This window comes from Ascaphus truei, chromosome 2 (assembly GCF_040206685.1).
Source record: "Ascaphus truei isolate aAscTru1 chromosome 2, aAscTru1.hap1, whole genome shotgun sequence".
In the NCBI taxonomy this organism is placed as follows: domain Eukaryota; kingdom Metazoa; phylum Chordata; class Amphibia; order Anura; family Ascaphidae; genus Ascaphus; species Ascaphus truei.
The window spans coordinates 20,854,925-20,878,624 of record NC_134484.1 but is presented as its reverse complement, the minus strand read 5'-3'; the positions used below and the strand labels follow the sequence as shown (position 1 = coordinate 20,878,624).

Genomic DNA, 23,700 nt, shown 5'->3' with positions numbered 1-23,700 from the left:
AAGTACCTTGGGGACATGCAAGTCCCCGGAGCTAAAAGTAACCGTTCAGCTCAGGAGGCTGCCTCAGTTTCAGTGCTTTAAATAAAAATAAAACCAATGGGTTACTTAATATGCTCTAATATACCATATTGATACCATGTTATATAGTCTGGTGAAGAAATCCTAAGTGGAAATACGCCCTCCCATAACAGCTGTAAGAAAAATAACCGACATCACTTGATTTACTTTATATATAAATTATTTATATCGAGAATAACCAATGTTGCCTAGCGGACCATCAACTGGTCATTAATGCATTGATAAAAATTGGACGTTCATCCAGCCGGGACATTAAAAACCAATTCATGTCCTAATGCTCCACTAACAGATCCAACTATTACAACAATCTGGTTCACAGGTCACACCTTTTTAATAGGCCAAAGTAACTGTACAGTTTATTATATTCTTCCTGAGAATAATTTATATCCCCCTGACAAACCAAAGGGGTGTTTATGTTTTACAGAACAAATGGTATGATAAGAAATTTGGGTAATTAAGCTAATAATAAAGAAAGAAAATGGGTTGGTCCATTTTAACTTTCGGGCAAGACGGGCATAGGAGAACTAGTAACTATGGTAATATAAAATATCACAATGGCTTTAACATTGCTTTACAAATTATATAAAAATGGGGTGAACATTTAATGGCTACAGAAATCTCACAATCTCTCTAAAACGCTGCTGTTCTGTTCCTAAGCAGTGCGTTTCCCCCACGCCAAAGAACGGCCGCTACAAAAAAAACTGGCACTTTATTCTGGTGAAAAAAAAAGACATACAAGAGTTTTCAGTTGTCTACGGTTAGCTTCCAATCAGGGGGGTCACACATCCACATTTAAGAGAAGAAAAAAGAGGAAAGGCAGAGAGATGGAAAAGAACCTTCTTTACATGTGTCTTTCAATGATTTAAGTCTTGAAAATATAGCTTCTTATTTTCTGTGTAAATTGTGAGTAGCATATTGCGACTTGTGTGTTTGTAGTAATACGAAAAGAATAGATTCCAGTTGTGGCGGCGGCGGTGGTCACGTTGCACACTGAAGCGGTCTGCTCTCCGAGTTGCCCGGATTTATTCGCATCACGGGGCCTCGCCCATGTTCAGCAGGTTACCCTCTGGCTCTTTCTCCGTGTCTGTTGTTGCTGTCCTGTGCTTCTTGGCAGCGTGGTTTTTAGACGCATGGCTGGCAAGGTTCATGCCATGATACTGCCACACATGGAGTCCTAGGCCGTCTGCATTTCAGCCATAAAAAAAGAAGGATAAAACTGCATGGAGGTGCCAAATTGTGGCAGCCAGCACTGGTGGAGCTGTTGTCCTCTGCTGTTTAGGATTGCTGGTGGAAGGCTAGATATAATCCCAAAGGAACACGTGTGTTGACGTCAAAAGAAACAGAACATCAGCTCTGGCCTTGGAGTTTAATGTGGCCTTGACTGGCCAATCATTTTCAATCTGGCTTGGTCAATAACATCTAGCAAGTTTTTAGCGTCCACGGCCAATGCGTGAGCAGCGGTGAGCATTTGCTTCTTGTACTCCTGCTGAAGGCTGGTCATGACGTACTGCTGCGCCAGCTTCATCTTGTTGATCAGCTCAGCCAAGTCAGAATTCAGCAGCTTCTGGGCCATCTCGATCTGAAACACCATTGGATAGGAGCAAACATGCAAATGAGTTTATTTACGTTTGCAAACACAGTCATAAAATGCCTGCTTTGTTAATTTCCAACAATTTTGTAATAATTGTGGGAGGGTGAGTGGCCGTGTTGGGCCATGGTTTCTTCCATGTAGTAACAAAGATGGGACAGGGAGGAGGGGGTATGATACCTTTTATTGGACCAACAAATAGTTGAAATGTTACAAGCTTGCGAACCTCTCAGGGTCCTTCATCGGGTCTGACAGAAATGCCATAATAATTAAGGCAAGCAGCAGCGAATCAGTATAGAAAATGTATGATATAGTTACTGCAGATTATCAATGTTTTGCTGGTTGATAAATAGTAAAACAACGGTTCATTTCCTAAACCAACTGTAATGCAATACTATAGGCCTGGAAATTCTCAGCATGCTCAAGCACTTCGGCCCATATCAATAAGCGATGCTCATGGTCCATTCAGTGCTTTATGGAGTCTTATGGCTTAGCCCCACATACTTAATGAGACTCGCGATGCTTACTTCTGTCTTGTTGTTTGGACACAGTGGGGTATATTCATGTTTGGACACAGTGGGGTATATTCATGCAAGTAGGATGAGTGAAAACAAAAATGTTAATGAAAGTAAATTTTCTGTCAAACATCTACCCCAATATGTGTTTACTCTCCTGGGTAATTTTGAAATTAAGGTTCTAATGAAGGGAACATGGTTACATATTGGTAACCCAACTCCTGTAGAGGCCAAATGACAACAGACTCTTAAAAGAAGGTGCTGAGAGTACGGTTTGCAACCACATAATGGTTTCAGTAACAGGCTACATAATATTTCCATGTAACAGTTTATTATTTCTTGCGATATCTTAACAAAAATACATCAAACAAATATTTACTCTGCTGAAAGTTATTACCGGTGCTGACACTTAACATTAGCATATAAAGGTAATAAATCCTGAACAAATGAATACCACTCAAAAAAACTAAAGAAAATGGCAACGTGATGTCACACGACCCCGGAGCCGTGCAGGGGGGGGGCGGGTAGGGGCGTGAGTCGGAGGGGAGGGGAAAAAGGGGGGCGCATGGCGGTAAGTTTGTGCACCCCTGTTGTAACCAATTGTGTGTGAATGTTGGATCCTATACTTGCAATATTGTTGTATTTCTTTGTCCGGAGACGTCCATCTTTAATTCGACCACATTATATTTGATGTTCAATTACAGGTGATTGAGCAGACACATTTATTCTCTATACTGCTTAGAAACATATCGAAAAGGAACAAGCAATATCCTATTAAGAATGTTTACTGAAACCATGTGAATAAGATGAAACTCCAGCATTACTTGGAGGAATAGAAAACATTTATTACACTTTTCTATGCAAGTGGATTGCTGAAAATGGAAACTTTATACGGGATTATCTGAACCTATATATGACCCAACGGGTTCAGTGAACTCTGCCTGAATTATTTTTATGCGGAGGTTTAGGATCCTGCTTTTCTATTTTCTTTAGTTATTTTTGAGTGATACCTTATTAAATGCAAGATTTTCTTTGTACTATTCCGTCTATATGTTGTGATCAGATCATGCAACTTTGATGGAGTAAAAAGATGGTGTACCTCTCTGTGTGTACTCGCAGGGAGAACTGGAATCGTTTCATCTACAGTTGCTAGCAAGGTCCGTAACGCCAAACCAACCCCCTGTGGGATTAAACCAACATGTCAGCGTGGCATAAAGACACTGATGCCAGGTGCTTACTGAAAAGCACCTTTCAGCACGTCATGATAACGCAGCAAACAGATTGTAGTGCTCTTTATTACCTTCACCATTGGCACGTATTCCTCAGGAGGAGCTGGCTGGATTCTGCTGGACATTTCTATCACCGCTTTCACCAAGCCCGTCACATTCTCATACACTTTGTCGTTGGTGCGATCCAGGTTGGCTGTTGGGGGAGGGCTGATTTCTTGTGGCTGAAGCTGTAAAAAAAAAAAAAAAAAAAAATGGAGATAAAAATCATAAAAGGAAACAAAATAAAACTTAATTGTCACCAGAAGGTGGCGCTTTGCATTTTACACATCACGGGAGCTGAATGACCAACGCATCACGTAACAGACCCACGGACTTTGCAATGTCAATCACCGCTCTCTTATTAGGGGTTTCTGGCTGGTATTTAAACAGCAATTCACGCCCCTCCCCCCCCCAAAAAGGAAGTCCTCACACAATCTGACCGCTCATTTGTATATGTAAAGTGTGCGACGACGTATAATTCTTGCCTAAACCGGCAATCGTTTGATGCTCCTGTTATAAATCTGTATAAATCCTGATTGTGTGACTAACATAATGGCCACCTTCTAACTTTGTGCTGCAGTCTGTGAAATGCTGCAACTGATTATGTAACATTATATTACTTAGCATAACACATTGTTACTGCTTGCAGAGTTATAGACATTCTGTGGTTTGGAACACAGAAATGGTTTGTGATACTTTGTTGCCACAGGGCAGAGCTCAAAAAGGTGTATGTCAAACCCTGTTTCAAAACAGGAAGTGGATATGACTTTATAAATGGTTACTGTAGCCACAAAAGGATTCTCAGTACATTAAAAAAAAAAATGGCATTAGGAGATAAAAAAAATAAAATCTAATACTACAGAACTTATTTAAAAAAACATAAAAAATACGTAGGATTTTTCATGTTTTGCCGCTTTAAACTACAGAATGTAACATGGGTGGAGTTATTAAAATCATCACGGAAAGGACTTCCCAATGGTAACAAGAAAGGAGACGTTTCATTTCTTGATGACGAGCAGAGCGGATTGCAGCTTTAAAGGGCAACGCCTTTAAAACCAGTGGCCCCGCAGTGCATGTTATGTAATGCAGGAGCGAAGGATACAGGGAAGAAAAGTATCAGTACCAGTTTCAGACCTTGGAATGACTATCTACTATAAATGTTCCCATTTCTCAGGCATCCATCCACCTGGGGACAAAATATGTCCGCCAAATCTCACTGGACCCGCAGGAAGCTGCATCACCACCTGTTACCGCTTGCTATTGGTCGTCAGAGGCGGCCATGGTAGATTCTCCAGGAAGTGCAAAGGCATGGAAAATGGTAATTAACCTGGGAGTAAGGGGGTCCCAAGAGTAGAAAATAACACTTCTCAGCCCTGGCGTATCGCCTGGTTCCAAGAAAAAATATGAATTGGGCACATTTAACATTTCTGTTCTAAAACAAATACTGTGCTGTGATTATATAGTTGGCGGGGCAACCCTGGCTGGGCCAGATTGGTTACCTGATCACTGGCACGGACGCGTGTGCCTCCCTGTCTATATCTCTATATCTATACATAATATATATATATATACACTTTTTTTTACCCACCATAACATATATATATATATACATATATATACATATATATATATATATATATATATATATATATATATATATATATAAAGGTTATGGTGGGTAAAAAAAAAGTGACAAAAACCCTCCACAGTAAAGCAACTGTAAATATTACTGCATATTTGCATGTCTTAGACAGGTCTGCAACCCTGTCTTTCCCCATTATCGCCCAGCATACAGCGCTTCCACTGCAGCAAGGGATTCTGGGAAATGACATGCAAATGAGCACTCAGTGCCACCTTTTGTCTCAAGCTCGTATTACACAAGCAAATCCTCAAGCCAATGCATGCTGTTTTAAACACAGCTTTTAGACAGAGGCTGGGATGAGATGAGATGCAAAGCCATTAAACCCACTCACAGACATGTTTCAACCTTGATGGGTATCATCAGTGTGAGGTTGGTTGTAATGGCTAAACTGGTTTTGAGTCTATAGACTAGGTAATCACCACAATTATTAAGGTTATGGTGGGTAAAAAAAGTGACAAAAACCCTCCACAGTAAAGCATAAAGCAACTGTAAATATTACTGTATGCTCATTTGCATGTCTTAGACAGGTCTGCCACTCTGTCTTTCCCCATTATCGCCCAGCATACAGCGCTTCCACTGCAGCAAGGGATTCTGGGATTCAGGGTTGCAGACCTGTCTAAGACATGCAAATGAGCATACAATAATATTTACAGTTGCTTTATGCTTTACTGTGGAGGGTTTTTGTCACTTTTTTTACCCACCATAACCTTAATAATTGTGGTGATTACCTAGTCTATAGTCACAAAACCAGCTTAGCCATTACAACCAACCTCACACTGATGATACCCATCAAGGTTGAAACATGTCTGTGAGTGGGTTTAATGGCTTTGCATCTCATCCCAGCCTCTGTCTAAAAGCTGTGTTTAAAACAGCATGCATTGGCTTGAGGATTTGCTTGCGTAATACGAGCTTGAGACAAAAGGTGGCACTGAGTGCTCATTTGCATGTCATTTCCCAGAATCCCTTGCTGCAGTGGAAGCGCTGTATGCTGGGCGATAATGGGGAAAGACAGGGTTGCAGACCTGTCTAAGACATGCAAATGAGCATACAGTAATATTTACAGTTGCTATATATATATATATATATATATATATATACACACACACACACACACACACACACACACACACACACACACACACACACACACACACACACACACAGTGTTCGACAAACCTATACATTTGCTCGCCCCGGGCGAGTGGATTTAACCCCCGGGCGAGTTAATAGTGGCCCAAGCAGCACACATTTGGTACTAGGTGGCGAGTAGATTTTTTTGTGTGGCGAGTAGATGTTTTGGTTATTTGTCAACCACTATATATATATATATATATATATATATATATATATATATATATAATATCTGCTAAGACAACAATAAAATGGAAAACAAGAGTCATCAGGTATAGTTGGAACATAAACCAGTGAAGGAGCAGTGAAGAGTCAGGACAGGACCAAGCAGGCAACAGACACAAGGGAGTAAAATAAGAGAAAATTATTATAAACCGGTAAGTATGCAGCAGGAGGGAGAGAAGGAGTTAGAATGACCGAGAAATATAGTGAAAGTAAAACAGTAGAAAAGTGTGAGCGCGTGAAAGACAGAGAAATAGAACAGTTGACTTCTGGAATCCTCGCTTATTTATCAAGTAGAATAAATAAATAGGGCTATAGTCCGTTCATCTGTTAAGTAGAAAAGTGAACAGGTAGTTAGAATAAGGACATAGAAAGCGGAGATAGGTGATATAGATCTCGCTTTTTTAGAGGGAACGAAGTTCATGTACCTTTTATCATAGCTCTATTGTGATAATCTAAAAAAAATTTTTTTAATGGTTTATAAAACAATTAGAATGTAATAATTATTATTGACAAAAATAATAACCGATTTGAAACTATTTTGAAATGTGAATAACTGTGTATATTATTGTGCATGTCCAAGAATAATTTTTCCCCAGGTCCCATCCTCACTTCAGAGTACACTCACCCTTTTTTCTTCTTCTAGGAAAATAAATAAAGTGTGTGTGTATGCATGCGTGCTTGTGTATTTGTGCGTGCGCATGTGTGTATGTGTGCGTGTGTAAATCTTAATTAATAAAGCCCTCACAGTGCTTTACAAAAGGTGTGTGTGGAGGGGGAGTGTATAACAATGGTGTGGGTAGGTGTGGAAATGTAAGAGGGTGTTGCATTTCTGTTCATGTGTGTGGCTAATATGTAGTCCCTAATGGTATATAGGGATAGAATTAGGATTTGGACCTCTGGTGAACAGGACTTCATCCAGTTCCATGAGAACTTCAATACCTTCCACACGACCATCAACCTCAAACTCACTCATTCCCCGGACGAAGTACATTTCCTGGACACCACCATTACTTAAGTAATAATCCCCGAAGAACAGGGCATTACTGGCCAATAATGTCCTGGCTGGAAGAGTTGAAGGCCTGACTATTTGTTTTTGATTATTTAGCTCGGCTAACATGGTACACATACCTACCTACACACACACACACACACACACACACACACACACTTAAGTTATGGTGGGTATGTATATATATATATATATATATTTATAATATACACACACAAATATATGTATACACACTCACACACCTCTATCTCTCTGTGTGTGTGTGTGTGTGTGTGTGTGTGTATATATATATATATATATATAAAACATAATACTGAGTTAAGTTATGGCGAGTAAAAAAAGTGACAAAAACCCTCGACAGGAAAGCAAATATGAGCATACAGTTATATTTGCATATATATATATATATATATATATATATATATATATATATATATATATATATATATATATATATATATATATATATGTGCGTGTGTGTGTATGTTACCATCTATTGGTCTACAGTGTGTGTGTATCTATATCTCTCTCTCTCTATATATACATACACACACACACACACACACACGACCAATAGATGGTAATATATATATATATATATATATATATATATATATATATGTATAAAATTTGTATACATGTTACCATCTATTGGTCTACATTGTGTGTATGTGTATGTCTATATATATATATATATATATATATATATATATATATATATATATATATATATATATATATATATATATATATATATATAAAGCAGAAAGTAGCCGTGTTAGTCCAGTTGCGATAGTGCAGAATAAATGAGTTCTTCAGTATTAGGTGATACCTTTTTTATTGGACTAACAATTTATGTCATAGGACCATATATATATATATATATATATATATATATATATATATATATATATATATATATATATATATATATATATATATATATATATATATATATATATATATATAGACACACACACACACACACACACACACACACACACACACAATGTAGACCAATAGATGGTAACATGTATACAAATTTTTAGAAGCGTAAAGATTTAATGGCATAGATAAAACAGGAGACACAGCGATAATAAAATTGAGGGAGAGAGTGAGCGAATGTAAAGGGGAGAAAGGGAGAGACTATTTAGAAACGGACACCTATGCACTGCATCTGCAGATGAGTTATCTAGGTCACACATGGCAATAGAGTCAGACACGTAATAAAGATTGTAGGTACACAACCAGAGACTGAAGCCATAGAGACAGTGACTGTGCTAAGCTGATGGTGTCCTGGGAGGCTGTTCTATACAAGGTTTTATCACCGCTTAGTTCCTTGCATTCGCTGTGGAGAAGGAATAGCAGCAGATTGGAGAATACAGTGAGCGGGACATCAGCCAGGAGTATCCTCAAGACAAAGACGGCAAAGCCAAGTGGGGGAGGAATCAACACGTTATATATCAATCCAAGCCCTGGCAAGCGTCAAATGACACCGAGATGGCATGTGATGCTGCAGCGACATTTGATGCCATGCTGCTGCAGGAGAAGGTAAGAACGTTACAGAGGCCTCACGCTCTCCCCCGCTAATCAGTGGGGAAGAGAGCGGGGTTGCGTACATGGTGGGGGGGACGGGAGGGGAAATGGAAATTTCCCGCCCTAGGCTCGGGCCTAATGGGAAATACGAGACTGAGTGGAAGCATTGTATACCAACAGATAAAAGGAAAGACAGGGTTGCAGACCTGTTAGACATGTGAATGTGTTCATAAGTGGTATTTTTATTTGCTAGATTTATTTTTGCAACAATTAGTGTAGTTCTCGCTATACTCTCTTACTTCGTTACATAGTTGCATAGTACTTGAGGTTGGAAAAAAACCTACAGTATGCTAAATGTAGACGACAGATACGTTATCCTATATCCGTACAGTATTGTCCCCGAATATAGTTATATAGTTATCATATCCCCTCTTAGATGCCTCTTTTCTAAACAAATCTAATTTAGCTAGCCTCCCATAAATCAGATTGTCCATCCCCCTTATTAATTTGGTGGCTCTTCCCTGCACTCTCTCTAGTTCCAGAATGTCTTTTCCAAGGAGTGGTGCCCAAAATTGTACTTCATATTCAAGGTGTGGTCTACCAATGCTTTATAAAAAGGAGCATCATTATGTTTTCTTCCCTTCCATCCATTGCCCATTTCATGCAAGACAAAAACATAGATAATGATAACGCTCAATTCCAAAATGCATGTAAATACAAAAAAAACACCAGGTGCATAGGGAAAATCAATTAGAACACAAACAAGACAGTGACTGAGGTCACATGAGTCCCTTATTAGCACGCACTCATGGTGCAATAATAAATTAATATAGGGGGATAAAGTTATCCACAGAGAAGCCTCACGTTCAGCACTCACCCACAAATAATGGGGCTAATAATGTCAACAGGACGTCTAACCTGCTAAAAATAGAAAATAATACATTTTTAATAATACAATCAAAAACGCAGAAACAAGTGAACGTATATATCAGTGAGTTAAAAATGGATTAAAAGTGAATCACCAGATAGGGAGGTGCTATGCACCCACTGATATATACGTTCACTTGTTTCTGCGTTTTTGATTGTCTTATTAAAAATGTATTATTTTCTATTTTTAGCAGGTTAGACGTCCTGTTACCATTATTAGCCCCATTATTTGTGGGTGAGTGGTGAACGTGAGGCTTCTCTGTGGATAACTTTATCCCCCTATATTCAATTATTATTGCACCATGAGTGCGTGCTAATAAGGGACTCATGTGACCTCGGTCACTGACTTGTCTGTGTTCCCGTTTAATGCAAGATAAGATCGTGTTTGCCTTTGCAGCTACTGCATGTCTTTGGGCACTATTGCTAAGCCTGATCACTACAAACACTCCTAAATCCTTCTACATCAAAGATTCTCCTAATGTATTACCATTTAATTTGGAACCTGCCTGTTTATCCTTGCTTCCCAAATGCATAACCTTACATTTACCTGTATTAAACCTCATCTGCTATTTACCTGCCCAAGTTTCCAGTCCATCCAAGTCCTTCTGGAGAGAAATTACATCCTGCTCTGATTCTACTACTTTACACAATTAAGTGTCATCAACAAAGATAGAAACTTCTCTCTATGACAATCTCAAGTTCATTAATAAAGAAGTTAAAAAGCAGGGGTCCCAGTACCGATCCCCGAGTTACTCCACTCACTTTAGCCAAACCTGAAAAAGGTCCATTTATTACAACTCTCTTTTGTCTATCCTTCATCCAGTTTTCAATCCAAGTGGATTGAAAATGCTCTAAAAAAAAAACCAAACCCTCCTTCCACCACTTTCTCTCATTCTCAAAGTACTGTCAGGGCCTCCTCCATAAGTATAGGCAATTGATTATATTTGTCATAGATAAGTATGCGTGTGTGTGGCGGTCAGTTCTTGGTGGGGTCGTTGTGGGGACCGCATAAAGGGATTCAATAAGTCCCTACATCCCACAGCTAGCTAACACACACACACACACACACACACACACACACACACACACACACACACACACACACACACACACACACAAAAAATACTAGCAGTAAATATGTGAATCTAGCCAATAAGGGAGCATGAATTATGATTGTGGGAAGTTGGGTTACTTACACACACGCACACACGCAATTAACTGTACTTGTGTATATGTGTAAATACCAGGAATAAGTCTAGCCATTACAAAAACGCGTTGGCAGTGCCTTTTTGTGACGACTTTATGCCCAATATTAATATAGTCATATTCAAGCTAAATAGGCTAAAAAAAATAAAAAATAGTTACAACTCTAGTGCCTAAATATGCTACAGAGATGGGGTGAGCAACCTTTTTACACGGAGCACCTCTTTTCATCCGTAAACATTAGTTGGCTCCCCCCCCCCCCCTTTGCCTGATGTAATCCAAATCACATGACCTTTTGTTATTAATTGGTATACCATTTTTAAAATAGTAAAACATGGCAAATGTTATAGGTTTGTTTTTCAATAAATCAGCATATAAGTATAAGATAATACTGACTGCAATTTTTTTCTCCCCTCTCTCCCCTCCACCCCCCCCCATCATCTCTCTGCATCTATCCTCCTCCTCATCTCTCTGCATCTGTCCTCCTCCTCCTCTCTCCCCACCCGTCCTCCTCCTCTCTCCCCACCCGTCCTCCTCCTCCTCTCTCCCCACCCGTCCTCCTCCTCTCTCCCCACCCATCCTCCTCCTCACCCTTCCTACAGCTCTCTCCCCCTCCAGCATGCCTATCTGTGGGACAGGGTGGTGATAGAGGCAGGCAGGGGGTGGGGAGGAGATGATGGTACGTGCCGGCGTGCTGCCAGAGTGAAGCAGAGGAGCAGCCGGCAGAGAAGTTAGGAGTTGCACGGAGGCAGAGCAGGACAGCCAGAGAGGAGCGCGCTATAGCAGCATAGGCACTGGAAGGAAGAAAGACTTCCAGGTCGGACCGCTGGGGGCGCTCCTCTCCGGCCATCCTGCTCTGCCTCCGTGCAACTCCTAACTTCTCTGCCGGCTGCTCCTCTGCTTCACTCTAGCGGCCTGCCGCCGCCTGCCTCTATCCCCACCATGCTTCACTCTGCGCCCCCAGAGGGGCACTACTCCCAGTTTGCTACAGAGGAAAAGCAACTTTCAGGCTAATGCTATTTTATTTGTACAGGGATAAACAGAAATAGCGCAGAACTGCCAAATAATATTTAGTTTCTGAACACTCACAGGGTTTAAAGGCAATTATCCGGGTAACATTATAGACCAGTCATCATTATGCATGAAAATTGCGCCTGCCTGTAGACCTGCTATGTACAACCCCCAGTGTAACAGTATGAGAAGCTTACCTGAACCTAATGCCTTTTTCTAACATTGTGATGCTATTTGCAGTGGTGTTTGGGTACAAGTTTATTGATGCCTGTACATCTTTTATTCTGGTGATGTGTCCAGCTCCCCATTGGGCGTATCCTTCAATTACAAATGGACGCATTCAATGTAACATATCACCAAGTCACACGCTTAAAAACCCCAAACATTTGCACCCCATTCATCAGGAAACGCCAGAACAGGGTTATGATCCCACCTGTGATTTAATCCCATGATTCCCCCACGACATAGCTACCATGTCATGAGGTGTGGAACTACAGTGGCCCCTGACGTGGTAGCTATGTCGTGGGCTTTTTGCTCGTTTTCTAGGGGAGATCTGACTGGACAAAGAAGGGAAGCGGGGATGTCACGATCACATGGTCAATGTGCCGGACAGGGGGGGGCCAACGCCAGTCCTCAACGCCCACCAACAGGTCAGGTTAAGGATAGCCCTGCTTCAGCACCGGTGGCTCATTGAACCATCTGTGCTGAAGCAGGGATATCCTGAAAACCTGACCTGTTGGTAGCCCTAGATGACTGGAGTTGGTCACTCCTGTGGCAGAGATTGTGTGGCACTCTGGTGCCGCAGCCTCGCCAGCACTCAAAGGTTTAATCATCTTGTACAGTGCATGGCTTTTGTCAATTGTTTTACCCACGGTAATCTCATGGTGTCTGCTTTATTTACAATGCAGAACCAGTAAATCGTGGTCAACCCGAGAAGCCCAAAAGGAGGAAATTGCTGTTTTTCAGCGGGTTTTCGGATTCTGTTACTTCCTCATATCACACTTGGTTGTACACGTCGTGTAACACAGCAAACGAAAAGTGGCGTTCCCACAACACTACCCAGAATTCCCGCCTGCCAGTGAAACCCCCTCATGACACCGGACGGCGAGGTGAATTAATCAGGTTTGTGTGACTTGTGGAAGATGCGGACACACTCCGGTGTGTTCTTTGTATTTGCAGGGATTTAACAACAAAACACCACAAGGGATTTTATGGGTCAGAGACTTGTACTATGGCACTCCTGAATGATTGTCACTTCCTTCATCATATTGTTTTACACTGATTATTATGCTACACACAAAAATCCTACTATTTCATATACTAGAAAGCTTAAAAGAAAACCGCACCAGTTGCTAAACAGCGACATCAAAAATATATTTACAGACGTTAAAGTCTTCGAGCAATAATTGTTTGGTGCAAGTTTGCGATTTGTTCTGTGGATGAGAGTTCCCCTTTGGCCTTAGTACTTTGTGTTCAACAACATTGCAAATAACGACTACATGAAAAACGGTGGGAAACTGGCACACAGACACACACAAGAAGTGCTTACCCTCCATGGCTAATGTCGAGCAGAGTGTGAGGGGAGGTTAAAGAAATTTACCAAAGCAAAAAAAAATAAAAGGGAAAAAGAAACACAATATTAATAAATGCAGCTCAAAAATAAACAGAAAATGTGCAGAACAAAAATAACAAAATGCATAAACAAAGCAAAGGTACATCTGTAAGTGTTAGCTAGGAAAGGCACGTATGGGGACAGGAGCTTTCTGTATGTGCTCAGTCTGTGCTGATGAATAGCAGATTGCCATGCATACAGTGCATGCTTCCTTTTGCAACGCAAGGAAAACATGGCATGCAAAGTTCAACAGGGATAAATATTTTTAACATGCAGAGAACTGAACCGGAGCTAAAAGCGGCGTGTCATGTTCCAGAAGTTAAACTGAAAACTCTTTTACGGTTGCATGAAACAAACCTGAATTTGACCAGACACCCCCCCTCCGCATATAAACTTTCCCTTACAAAAGGCAGCTCATTTATATATAAACCTGTTAATAACTGTAGCTCTTTTTAAGCAACAGTAGAGGAAGAAGCAGCAGCAGCAGAGCAGACTCCATGAATGCTCATTAGCACAAGTCACACTGAACTGCATGCAGAAATCCCACTAGTGCAGGGGGAGCCAACACCAATCCTCAAGAACCCCCAACAGGTCAGATTTTCAGGTTATTCTGCTTCAGCACAGGTAGCTCAGCCAAGACTGAGCCACCTGTGCTGAAGCAGGATATTCTGAAAATCTGACCAGTTGGGTGACCGAATTGGCTACCCCTGCACTAGAGCGACATGGGAGACCACAGACGGATGTGAGTGAAGGACAATTTAGGGTTACATTTCTCCAAGAAGAATATTTGGAAGATATGGTGATTCTAAACGGTCACTATTTTAATTTTCAAATGAAACATAATTCATGGAACTATTTTACTGCCCAAAGGGATTTGCAATTTAGTGAAGAGGCTTATACAGAATTATTGTGCTGAGTGGTAGTGACAAATATATAGGAGTATATTCACAAAGTGTGGCACTGTAGCTATTTTAGCTTAGCTACAAATACTTTAGTGCATATACTCAAAAGAATAATATACAGCTGGTCAGTATAAAAAAATAAAGAAAAACAATGAAACCAATGCATCAATATGCACTGGGGGTGGCCATTTATCTTTGGTGCAATACACGCATGATTACTCTTGTAATAAGTTGCAGGCACTTCAAGCACGTAAAAGGTTTTAAAGTCCACATCCCATTCTCCTCTCCACAAGATACCCAAGGATGCCCTACCACCAGGTCAGAAACCGTCACTTAACGTGCAAGCGGCTTATGGTGAAAGTTATTAGCATTTGATAACCTGAAAGTAAAACAAATCAACTCAAAACCAGCCCTAGCAGAGATTGGAAGCACAGCTGAGATTTGAAGCACAGCTAGTACTGTTTATTTTATACATATTATATGGTTTGGAATCACTGGGAAGGTTGGCAGAATTTTCTCATAAACAATTCGGATTTGAGTGGTCAGCTCCAAATGATAAATGCTGACTTGTAGTACTGGAAGATCCAGGGGAAAGAAAAGCTCAGGGGATACATCAAACAGACAGATTTCCATGGAAAATTTTAAAGGTCACGGACGTCTCAATTTATAATTTGTCGAGTGACAATTTTTCATGCTGTTTTTATGTCTTGTGGCACTGATGAATGGACTTCAGAGACAAGAACATTTTATATTTTGTGTGTGCAATTAAAGCAGCAATAATATTTAATTACGAAATAAAGCCCAACCTTTCTCCAAGCTTATAACGTGGGGTGGATGAGCTTTTATATGGTCCTGTCACTGCTCAATAATAATGTTTAAATAATCTGCTCTGTTTTTGTTTACATATCTCCCTCTTCCTCTAGGAAGGTGATGAGGACATCCCAAACATGAATGGCATCAAGAAGTAAACCTTCGATTTGACCTGATAAGAGGTTGTGTAATAGACACACACACACACACACACACACACACACACACACACAATGAATACAGAAACAAATCCCAAATTTCACACACAGTAGTAATTTGTGTTACTGGTATTGATGCTTTAAGATTTTGTTGTATACACACCTGATATATATTTGTTCCCTTTATGGAGCTGCGAGTGATGCAGCACTATCCACCAATTTTTTTTCTGGCCCCATACAGCTTACAATCTAGATTTGGTGCCTAAGGCACAGGGAGGTAAAGAGACTTGCCAAGGTCACGAGGACCTAAAGCAGGGACATAACTCTGGTGGCCATGTCCCGCTCAGAAAACTTACTTTTTATAATTTGGTAAATATATTATTCAACAAACTTGTGATATACATACAGTAAACAGTATATACAAGGTTCAAAACCATTCTTTATGTGGTCTTGATAGCATACGTATAATTTTGTACTTACAATAAAGTGAATGTTGGATCCAATATACACAATTATTTATGCTATCTAAGCCTTTGTGTTCATGGAGAAAAATCACTGCATTTAATTATTTACCAGATGTAACCAGATTCAGCAACAGTTCCTGAACTGTAAATACATTTACTACCAGCGACTTCAATGCTACCCAGTTATTTAAATAATTTAGAATTCTTTAGGTATTGAACTATTGTTTTTAAGGAACACTACGTCCATCATTTTGAAACAGATGCATATGGTTTAGGATTACATATTAATTACCCATAAAGGGAACTGTACAGCCATGGGCAAATTTTGCCTGAACTTCCACCTTTTTGTAATATAGTTTTTATATTTTTGAGAACTTTTACCAGATACAAAAAAAAAAAAGGAATGACATGATTAGCAGCTAAATACCCTGCTATTCTGGTCTAAAAAAGCAGGTCAAGTACAGTGCACTTTTGAATTCTTTTATATGTAGAACTTAAAAGTGCAATATCAGCATCCATGACATGTACGGGAAAGTACAATTTGCAAATGTTAACTGGAGCAAAGAGAGACCAACTTCCCCATGTGGCTTAAGAAGAAACTTCCATTGGGCTTACATATATGTATGTGGATGCAGAAAAACCACACGCACACACGCACATATATATTATACATAATACATACACGCAGAAATACCCAACAAAAGGCACATGCACCTGAAGAAGTTTGATGCACATATGATGCTGTTTAAATCACAAGGCTTATTTTTCTTCATCACGGAACATGTAATACCGTATACTCGTGTTCAGGCTCCTACCTTCACTCCTTCATTGTAGCTGTCCACTGGACTGGTAAGACTGGCTAGGTTGCCCAGGTGGCTGGGGGCTCCTGGGCGAGGGGGCTTCTTTGGTGGAGCTGTATGCTCTGGGGGAAAAAATAAAATAATACTTTATCAGCGCATTTGTTAAAACTGCTCTTGTTTTCTTACACAAGACATTCCGACACAACAGAATGTTTAAAAGCGGAAAATATTTGAACTCAGAACTGCTCTTTGACACTAAAACAAGAGGCCTTAATGCTAACACTATCAGAGTTTTTTTTGTAATGTTTCTCCCTGCCTCTCTGTTCATTTTACAATATCGACCCTCTCCCCCCTCCCTGCACACTGCCGATGGATGGTCCTATCACTGTCCCTTTCATCCATTTATTGCCCTGTCTGTTTAGTCACCATTCTCTCTGCCATTCCTTTCCTACATCAACTGCATTAGATTGCTATTCTTTTACATCTGTGTTCATCTCCAGGAATCTCTGTAAATCAGTATTGCTGACCCGAAGAGAGAAAAATCTCCAAAGCTGGTCTCATAATATCAACGGTTAGTCCAAATAAAAAAGGCACCACCGAATACGGAAGTACTCATTTACGCTGCACTATCGCCACTGGACTAACACGGCTATTTCTATTTAATACAAGACCTTTTCAAACTTTGGTAAATTGCAGATACACTCAATACATTATCAACACCGCTACGCACAAAATAACGGAAAAGAAAAATACACGTGGCTCCAATATAATGTACAGTCGTTTCCTTTAGGACACCAGTGCCTGGCTTTGCTGGGTTAATTATCCTCTTTAGCTGGCATTTCTGGGGCAAAGATCTGCTGGCCTCCATGAATGTGCAATTATACATATTTACAGCGTGTGTGATGCATATGCTTACCTGGTTTCCCCACAGGTTGGTATATGTGCTGGTTACCAGTCTGCAAAAACAAAACCCAAGAATGTATTCATTTCTAAAACATATGTCACCAGAAAAGAGAGGTGTATTGCATATTCAACTAAGCCTCGGGATACAATATAACGCAATACACAGAATGATCAAATACATCTAAAAGTAAGAGACTTTCGTATGTTGTGATACGTTGATCAGACGTGTCCTGTGAGGTCTCCAAAGGCCAAGAACATGCTCCTCATATCAAAGTAGAGCGCTCACACGGGTCTAGCACATGGTACACGTGATCTCCAAGACCAATATAAAAAGGAGTAGTGCCAAAGCAGCAGTTCTTGCCAGGGTGAAAAAGCGAGGACCGGTCTCCTAAAATGTTCTTGCTGTATTGTAATTAAGTCAAATAGTTGGCAACATGAAATCTTTATAGTTCATTTTTAGATTTTAAAAAGGTACAAATCCAGTCCAAAGGATTTGAGAAATTAAAGTACTTTAATATGTATTTAGCACCTTTATTTATTTTAATTTTGCCTGTGAAATCACTAGGCCGCAAAACCATTATTTCTTTGAAGATGTTTTTAATGCCCAAAGGGCTACAAATGATAAGAATATCTCTGAATATGGAGGGCTCCATCATAAAAGTAACATTTTTACAATCACCGTAGAGCACACAGCTAAGTTTACGGAAAGTCTAAATGATAGTAATTGTGTTGATACTGTACAAGTAGATTACACCTTTAAAGTACAAGCATTGCAGTCCATTGTGACAGTTCTGAAAGCATTGTGTTGTAGGGCCCTTTAACAGCAAAAAGGTTAAAAGTGTTATATGTTGGGGAATATACTCGTTAATACTGCAGTCCATTAACCCTAAAACACAAAAAAGGGCGCAGGAGGGAATACAAAAGGAAAAAAAGCAAATTTAGGGATAATGCAAAATAATTTAATAATGACACAAAAGCATATGACACATAAAAATAGAGAAAGCGGAAGGATCACAAGATCAGTAATTCCTCTTCTCAAAAGCACCCATCAACACAGGGGAAACATACCCCATACAGACACACCCAAAAACCTCCCCACTGTCTGTCACTCCACAAGAAAGAGAAAGGCAAATATGGACAAGACAAAAGCTGCTCAGTAGCACAGATAAGGCTAAACAATAACACCCAGCCTTAGCCGCGTGATCACGCAGCGACGCAGAATCGTGACGACGATACCAGGAAGTTGCTGTTCCCAACTCCACAAGGACTCCATCATATACCTCCTAAGATAAGCTTGCTCTTTCCATCCTATGCGGCTAAGGCTGGGTGTTATTGTTTAGCCTTATCTGTGCTACTGAGCAGCTTTTGTCTTGTCCATATTTGCCTTTCTCTTTCTTGTGGAGTGACAGACAGTGGGGAGGTTTTTGGGTGTGTCTGTATGGGGTATGTTTCCCCTGTGTTGATGGGTGCTTTTGAGAAGAGGAATTACTGACCTTGTGATCCTTCCGCTTTCTCTATTTTGATGTGTCATATGTTTTTGTGTCATTATTAAATAATTTTGCACTACCACTAATTTTGCTTTTTTCCTTTGTATTCCCTCCTGCGCCCTTTTTTGTATTTTATTTTTCTAAGTGATCCCGTTGATCGCAGGAGAATAGGAGCAGCGGAGGGCCCTTACAACACCTTTGGGGCGAGTCTTTGGGGATAGCGCGCACTGAACCTTCTATCTAGTCAATTAACCCTTCAGCTAGTTTAACATTTTTACCGTGACCATTCTAATTCTGTGTACATTTAAGAACGGCTTCTTTATGGAAGTCCAGGTCTGCACCCTGATAGCATGGCTTCTTCAAGAACTGTGAAGTATGAAGTGCGAATGAACGATCATTTACTTTGGCTGATGCAGTGACAAGAGCTCTGTGGCTGGAGAATCTTATGCTGGAACGACGGCAGGCAGGAATTTTGTTGTTTTCTTATCTAAACCTTGAACTGATCCAATTTTCCTTTCAAGGGCTTCCAACCACAAACATTCCGAGAGTGTTCCCTCATTCGCCATAACTCCGAGGCATCAGAAGACAGAGGATTTCATGGGACAGAGAGGAATTCAGACCAAGGAAAAGACTGGTCGTCTCTGTGCTTTTAAAAGCTCCGTATGAAAAAAGGGCTGCTTCACTAACTCACTGCTTTTAAATATACTCTTGTGGTGTCACTCAGATACAAAAATCGATAAAAGCTCGTAACAGAAAAGTAACGAATACATTGCAGTCTCGACTCTTCAAGTAGAGAAGCGTTTAAAAAAACTAAAGCTACACAGCAAAATTATAATTATAAGAAATGTGATCACTTGTGTAATCTAGCTACAGATACTACAAGGAAGGTCCATTCACAGCAGGCATCTGCAGTTTATGGTAGAACTATAGGGCGGTTGACAATCGCATTTCTTACTCCCTCGGAATTCGAACGGTTTTAGAATCCATGGATATATTGTGCTTCAGGTGCCAACAAGTATGTCCTCGGTGCGCTGACAATAAGCAGCCTTTCAAACTCCGGCTTAAAGTCTGATTATCAGAGGCACAGAAAATACAAATACATACTTAGTTAGCTAGGTGCCAAGAACTTCAAATAATCCAATGGTCAGGTCAACGTTACCCACACATCGTGCTCTGGCTTACAGGTCTTTACGTAAAAGAGATGGTAGATGCACTCACAATCACGTGAGGAGATGCCACGGTGCTCAGAAAGCACCTTCGAGTTGCCGTATAGCAGATCCTGGGAAGAAAGAAGACAGCGCTCCAGTGGTCTTGGCAAAAAAATGTTTTAGTAGTGCAAAAGAATAGACGGTTCAGGCCTAGGACTACACTCAGTGGCATAGCTAGACATGCATGGGCCCCCAGGCAACGTTCTTTTCAGGGTCCCGTTAATATTAATACTGACTGCTATTTTTTTCTCACCCCCCCCCCATGCTTTCCCTGATCCTCGCCCATTATCCCTCCTCTGCATCATCCCTCCCTCTCCTCCCCACCACCATCACCACCTCTCTCCCCCATGCCTCCCTGTGACTGGTACGGCGTTAAACAGGAGAATAAGCTGGCAGAGGAATCAGTAGCTGTTACACAGACAGAGCAGGACAGTAGGGGAGGGGTGCGCTCTAGTGGTCTGACCGGAAGTCTCTTACTTCCGGTGTCTGCTGCTAGAGCGCGCTCCTCCCCTGCTGTCCTGCTCTGCTGTGTAACAGTTGCTGATTCCTCTGCCGGCTTATCCTCTGTTTAATGCTGGGGGCCCGCCGCCGCATACCATCTCCCCCACCTGTCTGAAGAGAGCGATGGGCCACCGCCAGGGGGGAAGAGCGGGCCCCCTAAGAGTGCAGGCTCGAGCTACGCCCTTGACCACACTAGGCCCGAAACGTTGATTATTTTGCACTAAAACATTTTTTTTGCCAAAACCACAGGAGCGCCATTTTCTTTCTTCCCAGGATCTTGCCGTTTTTCCAAGACCAGAGTTGCAGTGAAGCAGCTTCCCTAGTGCTACAGAAGAGATGCCCATTCAAATAAAGGGGAATACGAACTGGGCCGGAGGAAAGCTGCTTCACACAATAGTATACAAGGACCTAAAATGTATGCTCCAACAATACCAGGCATGCGGATCAAACAACTGTGAGTATGGGACGTGCCAGATGCCATACACCAAATACAACACCGTTAATCTTCTACTTTTTATTTATGTAGTGCCACAGTGTTGTACATAGAACTTGATCAGGCTCAATTCTCTGACCTGTACATCATACAATCTACATTTTGGGTGAGATAATTGACAATTGACAAAGTAATTGACACTAGAACAGGGGTGGGCAACTCCAATCCTCATAGGCAACCAACAGCTTTGTGTTTCAGGATATCCCTGCTTCAGCACAGGTGGCTCAGTCAAAGACTGAGGCACGGATTGAGCCACCTGTGCTGAAGCAGAGATATCCTGAAAACTTGAGCTGTTGGTGGCCCATGAGGATTGGAGTTTCCCACCCCTGCACTAGAATTTAAACAGCATTCAGCAGTTAGATAGGCAGTGACTTTACCCCTTGACTGCTCCTTTTCCTGCCAATGCACCCACATAATGAACCACCACTAGAGTTATCTCCAGGAACATTAGGTACACACACAGAGGGAAGGAACAGATAAGAAAACGGTGGAGCGGACGCTAAAATCATGCGGTCTGCAGGTCTCCCGGCGGCAACATGACAATGTAATGTCACCATAATGACAGAAGAGAGGTTCTGTACCTGGATCACATCCAAAATGCGAGCTTTGCACAAATTATTCTAGCTGCGTTAGGCATAATGAACACTGAAAAACACTACAAATGGGGTAACCGCAAAAATCTTTCAATTAAATTCAAATTATACTAAGGGGAGCAGGGAGAGATGGGGGAAATGAGAATAATTATTATGTAGGATTCTCTGCTATTACCTCTATAGAAAGGACAAATAGGTGTATATGACCATTAATGTTAATTATATTCATTACTATTTTTAATTAATAATATTATTAATATAGTAATGTGTGTTGTTATACAGCACAGACAATGCACATAGCGCTCCACATAGGATATTTGTAGCCACAATGAATTCCTACCCTAAAGAGCTTACAATCTAATTTTCTTTCTTTGCTTCAGGCACCAAAGAGACTGTCATAAAGGCTCAAATAGAAAATAAACTGGGATGCAGCAAACCTGCTAGACATACTTCAAAAGGCAGAGTTCCTACTAATAACATGAAAGTCACTCTGTTCTGACAGAAATAAAACTCTGTAACAGTATAAACATGCACACACATCACATCAATAAACCACTGTGGTGATGCATCCCTTAGCTGTAAGGAAGAGGGCATCAGTTTTAATCTTCACTTTCTGAAGCACACACAGTGGATTAATAACTAGTAACACTCTCTGTGCCAGTGGGGCCTGCACGGTGATGTTTTACACGCCCCGCTGCCAGAGACCTGCAGATCTTTATCTCCTACTTTGTGCATTATGATCAGAGACATATAGTGGGTTACACTGGACAGACTCAAACAAACAGATCATTTAACAAACACAGCCAGCAAATGAATGTGATAGAGAATGTCTGTACCATTCTATTAATGTTGTCCCGGTGTACTGTTATTTCAGCTCTGAGTGGTACCTGTACCACTGCCCTCATACCCAGTGATTAACTACAGAAAAGTCCATACACAGGTAGAAGCTCACCTGGGGCTCTGGTCTGTAACATGATTTACAGTTTGAGAAACATTTTCAGGTTTTTTAGGATGCTGAGAGACAAGATTGAGCTTCCGATTGGAAGATGGACTTGCTTCCAGTGCAAACTAGCTATGCAAAATAATTTCATACTTTAACAGCTGTGTTACACGCAGACCACAAAGCTCTCTCTGGGCTGACACCCCGGTGTTTTCCGGTGTGAAGCAAGCAGCACAATTAGACGCTGTGAGGCACACCACACAAACACTTACCGGGCACTGAAGACTCCCATCCACATGGTCCACGCTGCCCCTGGAGAGCCGGACATCTGGCTTCTGAAACAACAAAAATGCAAACCTTTTCAAAACCCTGCACTGGCAAACCGGACACAAGCTCTTTATCACCCCAACGCAGGAGGAAAATATGTCTGCGTCCGTCTTGCAAAGAGTCCTCGTAACTTGTACCCTGCAGCAGTTTAACAACTGGGAAACTGACAGCTTCTAATCTTTGGATCCATTCTTCCTTCTTAAAACCGTTACGGAGAAAAAAAAAAAAAAAGGAATCGTACCATTTTGCCAACACAACATTTGAAAACCTGCATTTTTTGCATTCCCTGGTGGCAGCAAGAACTCTGTATGCTGCTTCTTGAAAACAAACAGCAGAGAAGAAACTGCATTAATTCCTGTTTCCTGTTAG

General features: G+C 40.9%; 1 protein-coding gene across 19 annotated transcripts in view; it reads right to left on the bottom strand.

Annotated features, from left to right (window-relative positions):
* Positions 1–387: 387 nt before the first annotated feature.
* PTK2 (protein tyrosine kinase 2) overlaps positions 388–23,700 on the bottom strand; it is a 338,626-nt gene continuing 315,313 nt past the window's right edge. For all 19 annotated transcript variants that reach the window (XM_075581727.1, XM_075581721.1, XM_075581682.1 and 16 more), the window contains 6 exons: positions 23,277–23,339; positions 17,796–17,835; positions 16,895–17,001; positions 3,482–3,637; positions 3,281–3,361; positions 388–1,657 (listed from right to left, as the gene is read on the bottom strand). In XM_075581727.1, coding sequence (XP_075437842.1) covers positions 1,445–1,657; positions 3,281–3,361; positions 3,482–3,637; positions 16,895–17,001; positions 17,796–17,835; positions 23,277–23,339 — 660 coding nt within the window. In that variant the 3' untranslated portion in view covers positions 388–1,444. The remainder of the gene's footprint in view (positions 1,658–3,280; positions 3,362–3,481; positions 3,638–16,894; positions 17,002–17,795; positions 17,836–23,276; positions 23,340–23,700) is intronic.